This window comes from Typopeltis vanoorti, chromosome 9 (genome assembly GCF_054136105.1).
Source record: "Typopeltis vanoorti isolate ZY-2024b chromosome 9, IOZ_Tvanoo_1.0, whole genome shotgun sequence".
NCBI classification, from domain to species: domain Eukaryota; kingdom Metazoa; phylum Arthropoda; class Arachnida; order Uropygi; family Thelyphonidae; genus Typopeltis; species Typopeltis vanoorti.
In genome coordinates this window covers 50,253,241-50,269,567 of record NC_143557.1, presented here as the reverse complement: position 1 = coordinate 50,269,567, position 16,327 = coordinate 50,253,241, and the positions used below count along the sequence as shown (strand labels likewise).

The 16,327-nt window shown below is 33.7% G+C and overlaps 1 protein-coding gene across 5 annotated transcripts in view; it reads left to right on the top strand.

The window, feature by feature from the left end:
• LOC150103030 (uncharacterized) overlaps positions 1-16,327 on the top strand; it is a 458,183-nt gene that overhangs the window by 132,810 nt on the left and 309,046 nt on the right. For all 5 annotated transcript variants that reach the window (XM_090398173.1, XM_090398177.1, XM_090398174.1 and 2 more), the window contains one exon: positions 6,151-6,184. In XM_090398173.1, coding sequence (XP_090254299.1) covers positions 6,151-6,184 — 34 coding nt within the window. The remainder of the gene's footprint in view (positions 1-6,150; positions 6,185-16,327) is intronic.

Genomic DNA, 16,327 nt, shown 5'->3' with positions numbered 1-16,327 from the left:
GGTTTTCTATAGATGGAGAATGATAACCTGTTTTTTCTTTCATTTATTTCTATAAGGATGTCTAGGAAAGGAAGTTTTTTATTTTCTTCTAGTTCCAGGGTGAATTTTATGATTAAGTTATTAAGATAGTTTTTAAATGCAGTCAGTTCTAGTGCTGTTCTTGACCAAATGATGAAGATTCCGTCCACATAGCGGAGCCAAACTAGCATATAAAACCTGGCACCTGGCTCCGCCAGGTTTTATATGCTAGTTTTGTAAAGCATTATTTTCAAAATTTTCCATGTAGGGGTTTGCTAGAGCTGTTGAGAGAGGTGAACCCATTTCTAGTCCTTCTTTTTGTTCCCAGGGTTTGTCTTGATAAAGGAAGAACGTTTTTTTTATGCACTGTTTGTAGAGCTGTACAATGTCCGGTGGAAAGAGATTTTCCAGATTTTCCTAGCTATCCTTATAGAAATATGAAAGAAAAAACAGGTTATCATTCTCCATCTATAGAAAACCAACAAACACAGGAAGATTTCTTCATGCTATTCATGCACAACTAAGATAATTAAGAAAATTCTCAATACAGCACCTACAAAAAAACTTAAATAAACAAAACTCCAAGAATGCAGTCACCCTTCCTTATATCAAGAATGTGACAGTTAATTAGCCAAATTATTCTACAAGTACAACATAAAAGTGACTTTCCTGCCACTTGAAAAAAATATCAAGATCTCTTCATCCTCCGAAACCCCCACATCACCCATTGAAAAAACGAGGGGTTTAAAATATTCGTTGTTCCTGTGGCATCTGCTATGTGGGCCAGACAGGAAGATCGGGGGAAATCCGCGTCAGCGAACATCAAAAGGACGTACAAAAGAAGAGAGAACATAAATCTGGCTTAGCATATCACACAGCTTCTTCCCATCATGATGTACTCTGGGATAGAAGAAACATGTCCTATATTGATAAGAATTGTTTCACAAGAAAATTCAAAGAGGCAGCAAATATGATTAAAATTCCTAACATGCATTAACGGTTGTATAGATCTGTTAATCGGGTTTTTTTAATGAACATTTTTGATGTTCATAATACTAACAAATGAACTTGTTTTTCATAATTTCTTATAGTTTGTGCTTTAAACTGTTAGTTCTCTTCCCTGAAGATGTTGGTCTTATGACTAACGAAACTTGTCGGGTTATTTTTAGTACTTGTTTAGTTTTTAAAAACAGTTCTCTAATAAACATGTGGTCACAAAACCGGAATATTTCTATTGAACTTCTTAACCACAGAAACCTACGCATGAATACCAGGGTTCTGTTATTTCACTAACTCTCTTCCTAATTAATATAAACAATTTACTCTTACGGATCTCAAACTGTTCATGGTTTAGCTGATCATAATGCTCCAAACAGAATATTGAACTGCTGGCTTACTAAACCAGCTATTCCCAGTAATCTCTTAGTTAGTCTGCATCACTTCTCTGGACAACCTTCTCCTTGAGATATTCCTCCAGGGCTGTAAGCTCCAGTTCTTCAAGAGAAATAACAAGTGATTACTTCATTTTTGACACCAGCATATACACACACACACAGCTAATTCTCTTTTTACACTTTTTGAAATTACGATTTTGAAATAACATGGTTTAGAAAAGAAAAGCAATTTTATTTATACATTGTATATTTTGATTTTACACTGTATATTTCTGTTTGAATTCAGTTCTGTTAAAAAGAGTATTTCCATTATAATTATCATTTCCTAGTATGGTACACTTGTATTTAAACTTGAATTTTGAGATCCTCCCCCCCCCCTCTGATGTTTTAAATATCATTGATTACTCTATGCTACAGAATGTACACAAATGCAGTAGAACATATATAGCGAAATCACAAAGTGTTGGTGGCTTTAAAGCAGCTAAGGATTGTGTGACTATTACTCTGCAGCAATGCTTCAGCAGATTGTATATTAAAACCGTTACTCATTAATCGATCCATAGGACCATGGGCAATGAAAGGTGTGGATTTTAACACATTACCAGTGCACTGGAAGGCAAATAAAAAAAGGTTGGGTTACAATAGAAATTTTTAATACATGGTTCCATCAATATTTTGTTCCAGAAGTTAAATGCTATTTGATGGGAAATAAATCTGGAATTAAAAGTTTTATTGATTATAGACAATGAACCTGGCCATCCTGTTTTAGAATACTCGATTTCAAGATTATCCTTGTATTTAGTGTTGAATACTATAGCTACTCATTCTTTTCCCTGATTATTATTACCTGAATGTAAAATGTTCTGTAACATTTTGTATTTATTGTTTAGAAAGATCTCGCCAGTTTTTGTCTATTTCGTTTCAATCACCCCTATCATGTCGATCGGTACTTATCCAGTTCCTTAGTCAGCTCCATTTCTTTGACAGTTACGCTTCTTATGTTGATAGTACCAATCATGAACACTGGCGATATTGAGTTTCAGGATTTGTTCCAGTAGCTGACTTTTTGCTGTTCGCCCTGGTTCCTGCTAAAAAGACAGGGGCCTTTTTTTAGCTGGACGAAGCCCCAGCCATCATGACATTATGTCATGTTGTTACCATCGTTTTACATTGTAGTTGAAGCCAAGAAGAATACAATTTGGTTGGCTAAATCCCAAATTGCTAATCCATCCTCATTCGTTCAGTGTTTTCAGGTAGATACCTAAGATAGTGCACCATGAGAAGGTGAGGAGTGGACATTAGGTTAGAAGCCCTGGTCGGTTCTCAGCATTTCTTTAAAGGCTATGTGGAGGTCTCCTTTCAGTTATACAGCATTGACCCTTAAGCACCCCTGTTTCTGGATTATGAAAATAATAATATACAAAAATATATTAAATAAGTTTAATATAGGAAAAAACCCATCTCGCTTACTACAGGTTTACAACTTTTTTTGTGGGTTGGGAGTTACTTCAAAAGAGAGTGGGGAGAGGAGGAGAATATTTTTATATGTTTCTCTCCCATTGTGCAGACCTCAGTATAAGTCAGAACTGGTCTGGGTAGTGACTCATCCCGTGATTCGTAGTATTATCCACCTAAAAGGAAGTGTACTTTACATTACGGCATAGTGAGGTAATTAATGAAGTCAGCAGCCTCTGTAGACCAATTGCGAAGATACTTCACATACCGACTTCATTTGTTTATGCTTAGGTAATGGATTAAAAAACAAGAATATGAATATTTCTGTTTTAAGCATTTAAAAATTTAATTAAGATTTCAGAAATTAAGAGTTGGAAGAACGATTAACTTTGTTACTAATTATTTAGATTTTAAGTACTGGATGAAAACAGTACGAGTGATATGAACTCTAGTTGCAATAACAACATGGATATACTCATTAACTGTAAATAATTATATTTTTTATAAAGCTAAGCTACAAGTTAATTTTAAGGACCCACTAATTCATTTTAAATATATATATATATATATATATATATATATATATATATAGCAGAATGTACAGGAAGATACTTTAATGCTGAATCATGTTTAAAGCAAGTTGTTCATATTATATATGCTGGTATTTAAAATCTGTATGGGTCAAGTGAGGTCACATTGTATTAAAATTGATATTCAAATAGGAGATATGAAGCTAATTTTCCTCACTGAACACAAGTCATGTTATTCTTTTAAATAAATGCAATGAATACAGTGGTTAAAGCTCTGAAAATTTTCAGAAAAACTCTATTTGTCATATTTAATTAGCAACATATGTATACTTGTATATTTTAGCTGCTTAGATGCAACTCTTAATGATGATGGCTCTACTGTATTAGTACTGGTTTCCTCCAAACGTAAAAAACACGGGAAGATGATTGTAAATATATTGTATGGTTCACTTATGAACTTTTCAAACCACCTTCTCTCTCTCTCTCCCAACTTTTGTTCTTCTCTACCTCTATTATTTTTCATAGGCTTCTCCATTCCCCTTCCCAAGGACTATGACCTTTTTGTTTTGAGAACACTGAATTCCCCTCCGCTCATAGTCCTTGGCTAAAGGGGTATGGAGAGGCCTGTGCCAAAGAATAAAGAAAAAAAATACTTATTCTTGAGTTGGATGTTTCCAAGGCATTCGATTGTGTTGCATATGAGGCTGCTAAGCAAATTATTACTTTATACTTTCCCCTTATCTTCTGTAATTGGATAACCAGTTTTCTTTGAGATTGCAAGACCACACATGGCACTGCTGTTTTATTGGTTTTGTTACTTCTTTTGTTTGGCGTTGATTATGGGGGTGGGTAGACAGTACTCAGACCTATTTTAACATCTAGATGAAATAGTTAGGGTAGAAATAAAAACTGTGTGTTGAGGCTTAAGTGCTGTGAGGACATCATGTTGGAGGTTTAATGGAATATTGTCAGCACCGGGAAAGGATTAAAACTAATTTTAATGCTTCCAATATTTCATCTCAGTCACTGAGACATCTTCAGGGATTGCATACTTTTGTAACAACACACTCAAATACAATGCAATACTAAGTCCTGTCTAGGTGGTGTGCCCTCTATGGGTGTTTGTAGGTGGCCAAGGATGTAATGTGCGATCGCTGATAATTAATGTTTCCCAAATTTTGAGAAATGTTTTATGCAACCATATTTATTTAAATTCAGTTGATTTCTGAGTGCCACCATAGCTTCTAAAAACAGTCTTTCTTGTTTGAATTTACTATGGTGGAGCATGGTGTTTTTTTTTCAGGAGATCCTGTGGGTTGTATCCAGAACATGGTGTGCAAGGCCAGATTGTAAACACGACTATGGTATTGTTCATTTCATTGTAATCTTACCCCACGTATCATGCATTCCTTACCATGTATATATTCAACCGTCAATTTTAGAACCACAAGTTAAAGTTACTACAATTGTTGGCTGATAACTTCTTACAGTTCATTTCACTTCTGGACCATTTATTTATTTATTCTTATGGCAAAAGGAATACAAAACAGCTACAGGTCAATGTCCAGTCTGGAAAGCCAATCCAAGGCCTCATTCGTCACCTTGTGGATGTCCTGTAGGCCACCACTATGAAATTGGTGCCTTGCAGTCATTCACAATATGAGTAATCGTCTGAGCCACAGGAGAACAATCACAATAAGGGTGGTCTAACAACCTCCATTTATGTAGTAGGTAGCCACATCTTCCCTGGTTAGTTCTGATCCTGTTGATAGATGACCAAATCTTCCTAGGCAGAGCAAAACCAGGTCAATGTCCAGACTGTGGAGCACAGGGATCTTTTACCGTGAAGCCGTTTGTTGGAAGATCGTTGGACCAGTATTCTCTCCACATGTCAGGTGTGGAGAGAATACTGGACCATTATAATGTAAATGTTTCACTGTTTGATGAATTATCTCTTCAAGAGATCAGATCAAGGGAAGCTCTCTTATCTCCTTGTTGTTTGCTAATATTAATATTGTGTGTGTGTGGGTGCACGCACACACACACACGCATGCCTGCATAAGAATTTTTTAAAATTATTTATTGTGTTTCTTTCTGACTGTATTCATATATTCTCTTGTTATTGCAAATGTACTTCATTCTGCATATTCCCTATCCTCTCAATTTGTATTTTTTTCCTTCTCTGACGATGGTAGAAAACCATATTGCATACCATATTGTTTTGTATAATGTAAAATTGCCTTTTTCAAATTAAGCATGTGAGGCAGTCATGAAGAATCACTTCAGATCCAACCATTAGTTACTAATGAAGCATTTCATTTCTGACTGGTCTTATGATCATCTATGCCATCATAATCATGAAATTGTATTCGATGATAAAGGTTATGCTTGGATAGAAATTGCAAATGATATTTTTGAATTTTTTCATTTGTGGGAAATGAGATGAAGTGTATGCCAATAAGTTTTGTATATAGTGATTACAGTAAACACATAAAGTTCTGTTTTATGTTTAGATTTAGCATTAGGATACAAAGTCTTCTGGTTTTGCTTGAGCCACAATGTTTTATTTTAATGGAAATGTAATTTCCTTCATTTGGGATTTCTGTTTTGCTTTCTTAATTTTTCACAGAATCTCTGAATGTGTATTTTTATTTTGTGAAAAGATACTGAAAATGTTATGTAAAGTGCTAAATTAATTTCAAAAGATTTTCCCATCAGTTTTTGATTAATTTTTTATTTTATTTCTGCTTTAGGGAACGAAGTGACATGCCTGTTTCCATCCAGGACGTATGTAATTGTGCAATATATTCCTGAATTTTTTAAGTCATTAGTTTTTAATTTTTTAAAAAAAAATTATTGCAGTAATTGTAACAGTGGCTTTATATTCATCTACACGTTATGTAACGCTGATTTTTAAAGTGTTGTACGCATGGTAAAGCAGAAGGTTAAAAGAAATTATGTATTTATGTTCCAAAATTTCTTTTAAATGTTACCCCATGCACTTTAAAAATACTGGAAAGGGATGAGTTATTTTATTATGTAATATGGTATGAAATGTTGGTGCCACAATCTGAAATCGTATTTTTCACTTGCAAATAGTGAAAATCAAATTTACTTTTGTATGAGATGTTAAATCGGTTAATGATTTTTTTAATGTATTTATATTAAGAAATAGGCAAAAATGCAAAAAGATTAAAAAAAAAAAACACTGTATAAAGAGAATTCTTATGGTAAAATCTTTAACAAGGGTGTATTATGCACAACTAGGAAATATCAGTAGATCTTTGTGCTTTTTAATGCCCCAACACATATTTGTTTTGCTGTTGTTCACTGTTGTGATTTATTGTTATTAGTATGTGTGGCATTTTGTAATATAATGCAGGTGATTACTGCTTCCTTACAAATAGAATTGGTTGTTACTGATATTAAAAAAGATATTTGACACATATGTTCACTGTGTGAATACCTGTTTGTATTACTTTAAATCATTGATTGATAATAATGAAAAATAAAGAACATGTAAGGTCATGTGTGGTTTTTGAATGATTTTTTTAAAAAAAGGCCACCATACATGTATAATTTTTGACCCTTAATTAAGCATATGCTAAAAAAATTACTGTATTATTCCATATTATATAGCATGTACTGAAAATGGCAGAAATGAAATACATTTTTGAAATTTAAAAAAAAAAAATCAGGATTTTTATCCATAAACCTACATATGAATGTATTAAAAATTAACTTTTTTTAATTTAATTTTATAATTAACAAAATTTGATTTAGTTTTAAAAAACATTAAAAATAAATTAAATTTTTAAGTCGACCAATAACAGAATCTCACAAACTAATAGGAGCCAAAGCTGCCTGGGAGAATGGAATTGATATGAAAGATACACAGTACATCATTTCAGTTATTTTTATATTATAAAAATTATTTCTCAACTTACGAGATAGAAGAACTGGAAGGTTTCTATAAAATAATGCATTATCCTAATCCCTGCCTTCCAAAACATCACTGCCCTACGTTAGGAGGGGGTTGAGAATTACACAGTGTGCCTAATTAAGGGTTTTCATTGTCTTTTTATTAATTTTTTTGCCTATATTATTATTATTATTATTTATTTATTTTTATTTTTTTTTGAAATTCTGTATATGAGAAACATCTACATTGATTTTGCTCTAAATATGTTTAAATTTAAAAACTATCTTAATATATCCAGAAAGATATAATTATAGGAAAACCAGCACCGACAGTATGAACCAATTAATTTTTTTAATATATTCAGTATTTAAATTAAAAAAAAAAGCCCTCAGATTCTGTGATGAATTGACTGGAAAATGAATTTGTATAGGTTGCTTGTATAGGAAAAAGGTTGCTTTGCTGCAATATTTCGAAGAATACTTTTAGATAAAAAGTATTCTAGAATCTGATTATTGATATGTGAAGATGTATAATAAACTAAATAGTTTTAAGAATTTATTGAATATATTTTCAGTTACAATATGAAATTGTTTTAAAATTGAAAATAAATATTTGGTTTTAGTGCATTGGTTATCTTATTAGTGACATATTACTCACATGAGTTTAATGTTTTTCTAGTAACATTTGAGAATTGTTTGATTTTTGTGTTGACATACAGCTCTTAGAAATAACGCACACTTTAAAGGCACAAAATAAAGTTATTATTTTCTGGTTATATAGGAAATTTTATATACAGTAAGAAAAATGTTCATTAATTTGTGGCATTCTGACAAACATCACGACTTTGGCTTTGTCAGGCAAAATATTTCAAACATCTATGGAATCAAGTAATTCATTGGATCTACTTGAAGTAGATATCACTTGTTGTAGAGTCTACTTCAACTTTATAGTCAGTCTTATGATAGTTTTAAACTCACATAATCTATAACGTTGCCTGCCTGCCTGGCAGTATAGGAAAATGTTATTCTATTGATTAATTATCAGCTGTCCTCAAGATACAACTGTGAAGTTAATCTAACTTTGGAAGCATGGTAGTTTTTTTTTTAATCACTCCCACTCAAGAAATGTTGCAATGCCAATGACATATATAAATTTTGTGTGTGTGCTGGATGATCAAGAGCACATTACTCGGTTGATATTCCTCTTAAAAAGTTGGGGGTTGCAATCTTTGGAAGAATATTTAATGAGAAAGACTGTTCATGGCACTGAGATAAATGTATGGAAGATTACTTAGAGTGGCTGGTTCAGTGAGTCTGTAGCTGTAAAGATGTTTGACAGTTGTTGCTTATAATGCTGCAGGATTTAGCAGAAATATGTGGGAGGGAAGGCAGGTTGGGTGCTAGTTCTTTTGAGTGCTAATGGAAACATCTGCAGAATGATACAATGCAGAAACAAGTCTTCAATCAACATAACTACTCTTTTCTGAACGTCATCAAAGTAATATTTAAAAGGTTTTTCGTGCAATGTATCATCTCAAGTGTGGGAGCAATATTCTAAGTTAGACAGATTTCAGATTTATACAGAGTGAGAAATAACTGGGGAGATGAAATGTAATGTCTTGAGCAAACAAGAATGTCAATTTTTTTTGGAAGCTGAGGATGCACTAGCAGTAATGCAATTCTGACAGGAGGCCAAGAGTAAAAGTCAGCCTGAATCCTAACTGCTAAACTGAGCATCATCAAAGATTAGCAGAGAAGAACTTAAACTCATTTTTGTAAAAAAAAAAAAAAAAAAAAGAAAAAGAAAAAGAAAACAAAAAAAAAACAGACAAAATTATTTTGAAAGCATTAAAGGTAGTAGATTATCATCATTCATTTGAAGACTGATATCCACACCATCCTTCAAATGAAAGATGATAATCTATGTTTACAGCACTAATTGTAGTTAATCGTGTAACATTAGCTGTTTGAGCACTATATGGCTTGTCATATAAATAGGATGAGTGGAGAGGACTATCATCAGCAAAACAGAATAGTGTTTGAGGTCAGTGAGAGGAGGTCATTGATGTATATGAGGAAGAATGTAGGTAAAATAACAGCCATAAGGAGTACCTACATTAAGAGGAAAATCTGAAGAGATAACACCTTCTATCACTGCACTTGCTTAAACGACCTGAGAAAAAACTGGCAATTCAGTTATAAAGGGTGGAGGGCAGACTGTTTGATGGCGGTCTACTGAGTAGTGCCCAATGCTAAACCCTATCAAACGTCTTAGAAATTTCAAGTGCAATAGCACAGGTTCCTCCAGACCTTTTTGTTACACATGCTGTAAATTTTGAGTGGTGAAAACCATATTGGCATGTCTTGACAAATGTACCCGTCCACTCACCAGTAGCAAATAGGTTTTGCCAGCTGCTGAGCAGAACTTTATGAACAAAATAGTTTTAATTTTAAGAAAATGTAGATGAATCATCATTAATAATTTCATGTTTTAATTAAATTTTAATTAAATTCATGTTAAAATGTTTAGGACATATTTAAAAAATGGGGAGAGTTTTGAAAAAGCACATTTTTTGTATGGCGAGTAGAGTATTACATGATTTGTTGAACCCTGTCTGTTGGTAATCGCTGATTAGTATTTGACAGTTTTTCTCAGCATTAAAGTAGTTGACTGTTTACTTTTTCCGTTGCTTTTAGAAAGCACTGGAAACATATTTTGAATTTACTGCCTCTGTGCTATGGAGTGAATGTATTGTAATAAACAAGGTTCAGACCATTTCTGCTGAGTACAGTTGGTGGGATTCCAACCTGCTTTGGATTTGAGATCATTGTTCAAGATTATTCTGATGTCTTTCTGGTGATAATGATATATTTTCAATGCATCTCAGTTTTTCAGGTAAAAGAGGCGATTTGTTTCATCATCTGTGCAGGAGTTGGATGTGAAAATGATGCTAGGAGGCTAGTTTTATCTTCAGTTGGCATAGCAATACTGCCATATGCATGATAAAGAGATGGAAGTACAGATGGACAAATATTGCATCCATCATCTTTTGCAAGGGACCAGAAGTTCTGACTGCCATTAGCAGAAGTTGCAAGTTTACTAATGTAGCCGTTTCAAAGTCAGATTTTGCGAATGTTGTGGATTTGGTGTAGGCAATGAATAAAGCGACTTTTTGTCTCAAGCCAGTTACTATAATCTGTTTTATTTTCTTGACCTACCTGGTGCACTTTTTGGAAAACTGTATCTTCAATATAGGGTAGGAATTTTGAAGAGAGTGGAGTCTTCCCTCCAACTTGAATGCTTTGGGTGTCATCACAAATGTAGAGAGGGGAAACAGTAATCTGACCATTAGTATAAGTGGAGGGGTAAAGGTCTCAGACCTTATTATCTGCATTGATGTGCCAGAATACATGAAGCTGTGAATGGCTGAGAAGAGGGCATTCCACTAGAAATGAAATTTAGATGGGATTGTGATATGAATTTATCAAGGAAGATGACTTCTCCATAAAAAAAATTTGCTATGTACAGAATCATGTTTCAAGGATAACAAGCCAAAGTTGATTAAAATAATTTTCTGAATTTCAGGAAATAATAGATGAATGATGCATAATGGAGGCAAGGAAATCATAAGTCATAGAAGGTCAAAAAAAAAAAAAAAGAAGGAGAGATTCAAGATTAAGTATCCTCTGCAAGAAATTTTGAATCATAAAAATAGTAGAATATACTGTCTTTGTGTTGGAAGGAATCACTATGGCAGAGGTTTGAGGTTCAGTCAAAAATGAGTGTCTGCAGGTGACGATCTGAATCATTTAAGTTGATGTTTATACCATGAATGCTGAAGGAATTTTTTATAGAATATTTGGATTGGGGTATGTTTTTTCTCTGAACTGAATTGGCTATATCCAGTCATATCTGAACATACTGTGGAAGGAAAGAGAGTTTCCTTACTCTCTTCCCTCCAGGCACAACCTGCCAAAATGGATGGCAGCTAGATTATGCATGAGCTAATCAGGAAACCTTCTAAATGTTTTATCATCTAGTTCTGTCCTGTATACTATCTGGCAACCAGCCCATGGGTGAAACTCCTTTACTGATGCACCTTTGAAATGGGGGAAGTTCTTGATTCCTGCAGCATGTTTGATGTGGTCCGCTCACACTCCATGTTAGAAATTTTAGTAGGGATAACAGAAACCAGCAACCCTGCTCTTGGCAAACAGCAGCAGTTGTTTCATGACCTTAATAAGCAAAGTCCTTGTCATCTGCCTCTTAGTAGGTTTAATTGGAATTTCCTCTTAATAGGAAGGTATCCTTTTATAGTGAGAATGATTATTGGAATCATCAGAGCTATTTTGTTAAAAACGGGGGCACATCTCGAGAAGCATGGGTTGACTTGACTGGGAAAGGCTGCATTTTGCTTATCACTGGCCCATAGTGGCCAAATTTTTTGTAACCTACATTGTGTTGTGTTGTTATTTCTACAAGCTGTTAGCTGATAATGTTTTCATATTGTTTGTTATTGCTTTTACATAAGACGTATGAAAAACTAGCATACAAGAAAGAAATAATATTTTTTATTTTGAAAGTTTAATATGGTGAAATTGTGATATTACAGTTCATTCTGTAACTGTGCAGTCAGAGTAGAAAAGGGAAAAGCATAGTTATTTCTTAATATTGTGCATTTTTTAGATAGTTCATTATATATTGATTTTTTTTTCTTACATTTTTTATAAATTCTTGCTGAAATGGCTCTGTATTTATTGGGTGGGGGTTGGGGAATGGTATTGCCATTCCTTGACTAGCATTGGCACTTTATTGTATTATCTTAATTAAAATTGACAGGTTTTTTTAATATATGTTTGTGTGTGTGTGTGTGTGTGTGTGTAAAATTGACTCATAGTTAGATCACTTCATGTGGAGTGAGATAACCTCAGGCCATTGGCTTATGTTCTAATTGGAGAAGGGTGACGAGATCCAAAGAACCTGTAACCTCTTTCTACAAGAAGGATGTATCTCTCTGCCAAAAGACATCATCAGATTTAGTGATGATGTTATATATCTATTATACGTTGATGATATATCATTAGGTAGTTCTTTCTGGGGGGGGGGGGGGCAGATCATTTAAATAATGTCTTTCCTCCCTCATTTAAAAAATATTCCTTCTCGTTGACATTAGGAAAATCCTAAACATATCATTTCTATATGTATCATTATGGATTCTGATTTCTGTTATTCTTGCTATTATTATAACAAGAGGCCTTCAGGGAATCAGAGCCTCCTTGAGGGATGCCACACATCACTACCACTGTAAGTTATGCTTTCTCTTGAATTCATTCACACTGTCTACACTCACCACCTCCAAATTCACTGGAATTTGGAGGTGGTGAGTGCATTCCACCAGCCATTCCAGTGAATGCTCCATGAAATGGAGTCTTGGAAACCAGGAGACCAGATCTGCTCCTGGTTTCCAAGTCTTCCAAGTTTTTCCAAGTCTTCCTAGTTTCCAAGCATTCCAGTGAATGCTCCATGAAATGGAGTCTTGGAAACCAGGAGACCAGATCTGTACACTAGTACAAATAAGGTCGAATCAAAGCCTCGTAAGAGGCAATTTCCTTATTCTTACACATCATTGTTCATTTTTCGTTGCAGTAACCTCAATTTTATATCTGCTAAAACTCCAAGATCCCTATCCTGGTTTGTTTCTTCTAGCATATTCCTGCCAATATAATATGCCATTTGATATATCAGGCACATTCATGATTACCCTATCTATCTTGGCATCATCAGCAAATAGCTCTATGTCTCATGTTAAATCCTACCCTATGTCATTAATACAAAGACTGAATAGTGGACAAATAATCGATCCCAGTGGTACGCCTGAAATCTTGCTTAAAGACATGCCCCCATATACCACTTTGATGTGTCAGTCAGCCCTCCTCATATTTGTGCTAATGTCTTATAATCCAATCTTGTATTTTCCAATTCATGTAATAGTCTTCCATGCTGTATCTTGTCAAAAGAAATTTAGTCCAAAAGCATCATGTTGTATCTAGTCCCTTTATCTAATTACATGGTAACATTTATAAAATGTGCACAAGTTACTCAAATGTGACTTTTCTTTAGTAAAGTCATGTTCATTGCAAAGTATAGATTCTCTGTCAACCTATTTTTGTGTGTAATCTTTTACTGACCTTTCCAGATTAATAGCTTTAATGGAATATGCACTAGACATGTTAAAGTAAGTTTCGTGGCCATTAATTCTATATAATTTTTGTTACATTTGTAAGCTATGAAACACTTTAATATGACTTTACCAAAGTCTTCAACATCACTCCAGAGGTATTGATGGATCAATAGTTGGACATTCTTTGTACCGCACCACTCTCGTGCAATGGGATTATCATACATTCTTTTCATTCCTGTGAAATGGAAAGTCCTTGTTCTCAGACTCAAATTATATAATCTGGTCAAAGGAACAGCCAGTTCCTAAACGTTTTCGTAGAATCTGTGCCAAATTCTTATTCAGTTTTCTTATTTTATTTCTTATTCTTATTCAGAGCATCAGCTCTGTTATCTCTTTCTCATACACCTGTGTGTCGTCATCCAGCATAAAGTATTAAGCTCTTTACTTCATTCTTTCCTTTACTTGCAGTGAATTTTTTTTTCATTCCCACACTTAGCTTTCCATTCAGTAGTTGTAACTCTTCTGGCCTGAGTCTTATAATTTTCATAACTGGCATCATTCTTATGCACATGGTATTCCTTCTACATCATCTTTCTTAAGAATCTCTTAATTAACTTCCACCTTATTTATTGTTTAACCGGGACAAATTCCAATATCTCATCATTGATTTATTTTTTAAATACTTTCCACCTAGCAACTGATACTATGGATATTGGTTGCTAAATGAAGATAAACAGTTGTAGTGGAAAATCGATTCATTTGTGTTAGATGTCTTCCCTTTCTCCCAAAAGTTCTATAGCAGAATCGTGATTTAGCACTCTCCAGTTTAGTGATATTCTAGTTTTTGTCCGTATTGTTGGTTCCACCCTTATTAAAAACCATTAAACAAATTTTGGTAATTTTTTAGCATAGGGGTTCATCATTAAAATATGAATGCCCTACTCTAGGGGTCTGTAAATATTTTAGTGTCTGCAGGCCAAGAGATAAAATCAAGGATGTCATGTGCTTATGAATGATGGAAGACAAAACTTATGCCATTTTTTTAATTAACAAAACACAATATAATTATGTACAAACAGAATTTTGGGAAATTAGCAGTATGGGTTTTTTTGAGACACAATTATGTCTTAATTGGGGTTCAGAGTTAAGGTTCCAATCACAAGGTAAGGCTGAACTCTAACAAGATTTTACATATTTCATCTTTGAAAATGTTTTCAAGCAGATACATATCACCAATATTGAAATTAATCCACAAGCAAAAGTTTTTTTTTTTTTACTATGTTAGTTACTTCACTGGCATTTATACAATTCTTTCAGACTCCTGTCTTATTTGTCATGTCTTTTAATATGTCACTGAATTACAGATCAATTCCATTCCATTTGAATGTTAGATGGCAGTTCCTTAATAAATTAAGTGAATTTGAAATATGCTTATTTCTATTGCACTTGCATCATTGTGGAAGTGTTTGAAGCAGTTCAGCATTATTTGTGACTCAAAACATATTAGTTGTCATTGAAATGCTTTTACCACAGTAAGTTTTGCATATAAGTGCTGTTTTTTCTTGTAGTTTAAGATTGAATTCATTGATATGTGTCTTAGTCTGCAGAAAAGCTAATTTCCAAAGCCATTTGGTGTTGAGAGTAGTAGTTGAGCACAGTTCTTCTCATTTAGAAAAATTTCATTCTCAGTCCTGAACTCAAAAAATAAAAACAACTTTACTACTACTGTTCCCTTGGGCTGTTTGGTAGGATAAGTCAAGATATTGAAAGGTATTGAAACTGATAATGGTCATGTCCACACAATCAAATGAAATTCAGTGAATAACATATGCTTCAAACACTCTACATTTCCACAAGTTTTGTAAAATTGTCCAATTAACCCTTTTCCTACACCACACATACTACTGTACTTTGCTACTGTTCCCTTGGGCTGTTTGGTAGGATAAGTCAAGATTTGCAGTTTTTCTGTCTATTTCTTTAAAATTCACAGAACTGATAATGGTCATGTTCACACAATCAGATGAAGTTCACTATTGATGCTACAGGTTCCATGACGTACAGATTTAAATATTTCCCACATAGTACCTTTTGATGAACAGTTCAGTGAATAACATATGCTTCAAACACTCTACATTTCCACAAGTTTTGTAAAATTGTCCAACTAAGCCTTTTCCTACACCACACATATTTTACCATCATTGTAACATCGCAAGCGTTTTCACTTCAAGTTGTACTGAAATAGCATTTACTCAACTTCTTTGAAAATATTTGCACCTGTGGTTGTTATTTGCATACTGTATATTGATGCTAATATTTCAGACACTTAATAAGGACAATGCCCTGCTGTTTAATTCAGTACCAAAGTAATCGACATTCCACTGTTTATTAAAATGGCAACATTCAGAGTCAACTTTTCTCTTCACTTTTAACATGATGGGTGTCTACTGATAATTAAAAAGAGAAGAATTTTTTTTGGGGGGGGATCAAAATTGATTGGCCTCTTTCCCATAATTTCCAGACCACCAAGTTTGAATATAAACAGATATGTACTGACATAAACTCATATGTGCAACTATATTTTACACTCAAAACACTGTCGTGTTTACACTGCGAGTGTGTGCAGCAACAAGAGTGCAATACACAAGTGAATGGGCATGACTGTTACAATATCATTATTCTATAAATGCCCAAAACAACACTTTTGTGATTCTGTCATGAAATTCATTTAAAAAAACATCCTTAGCTCATGGACTATATTATATTTTTAAGTGAAAACAGTAAAACACTATATTGTAATCTTAACATTTCTAGCCATGTTAGAAAGAAT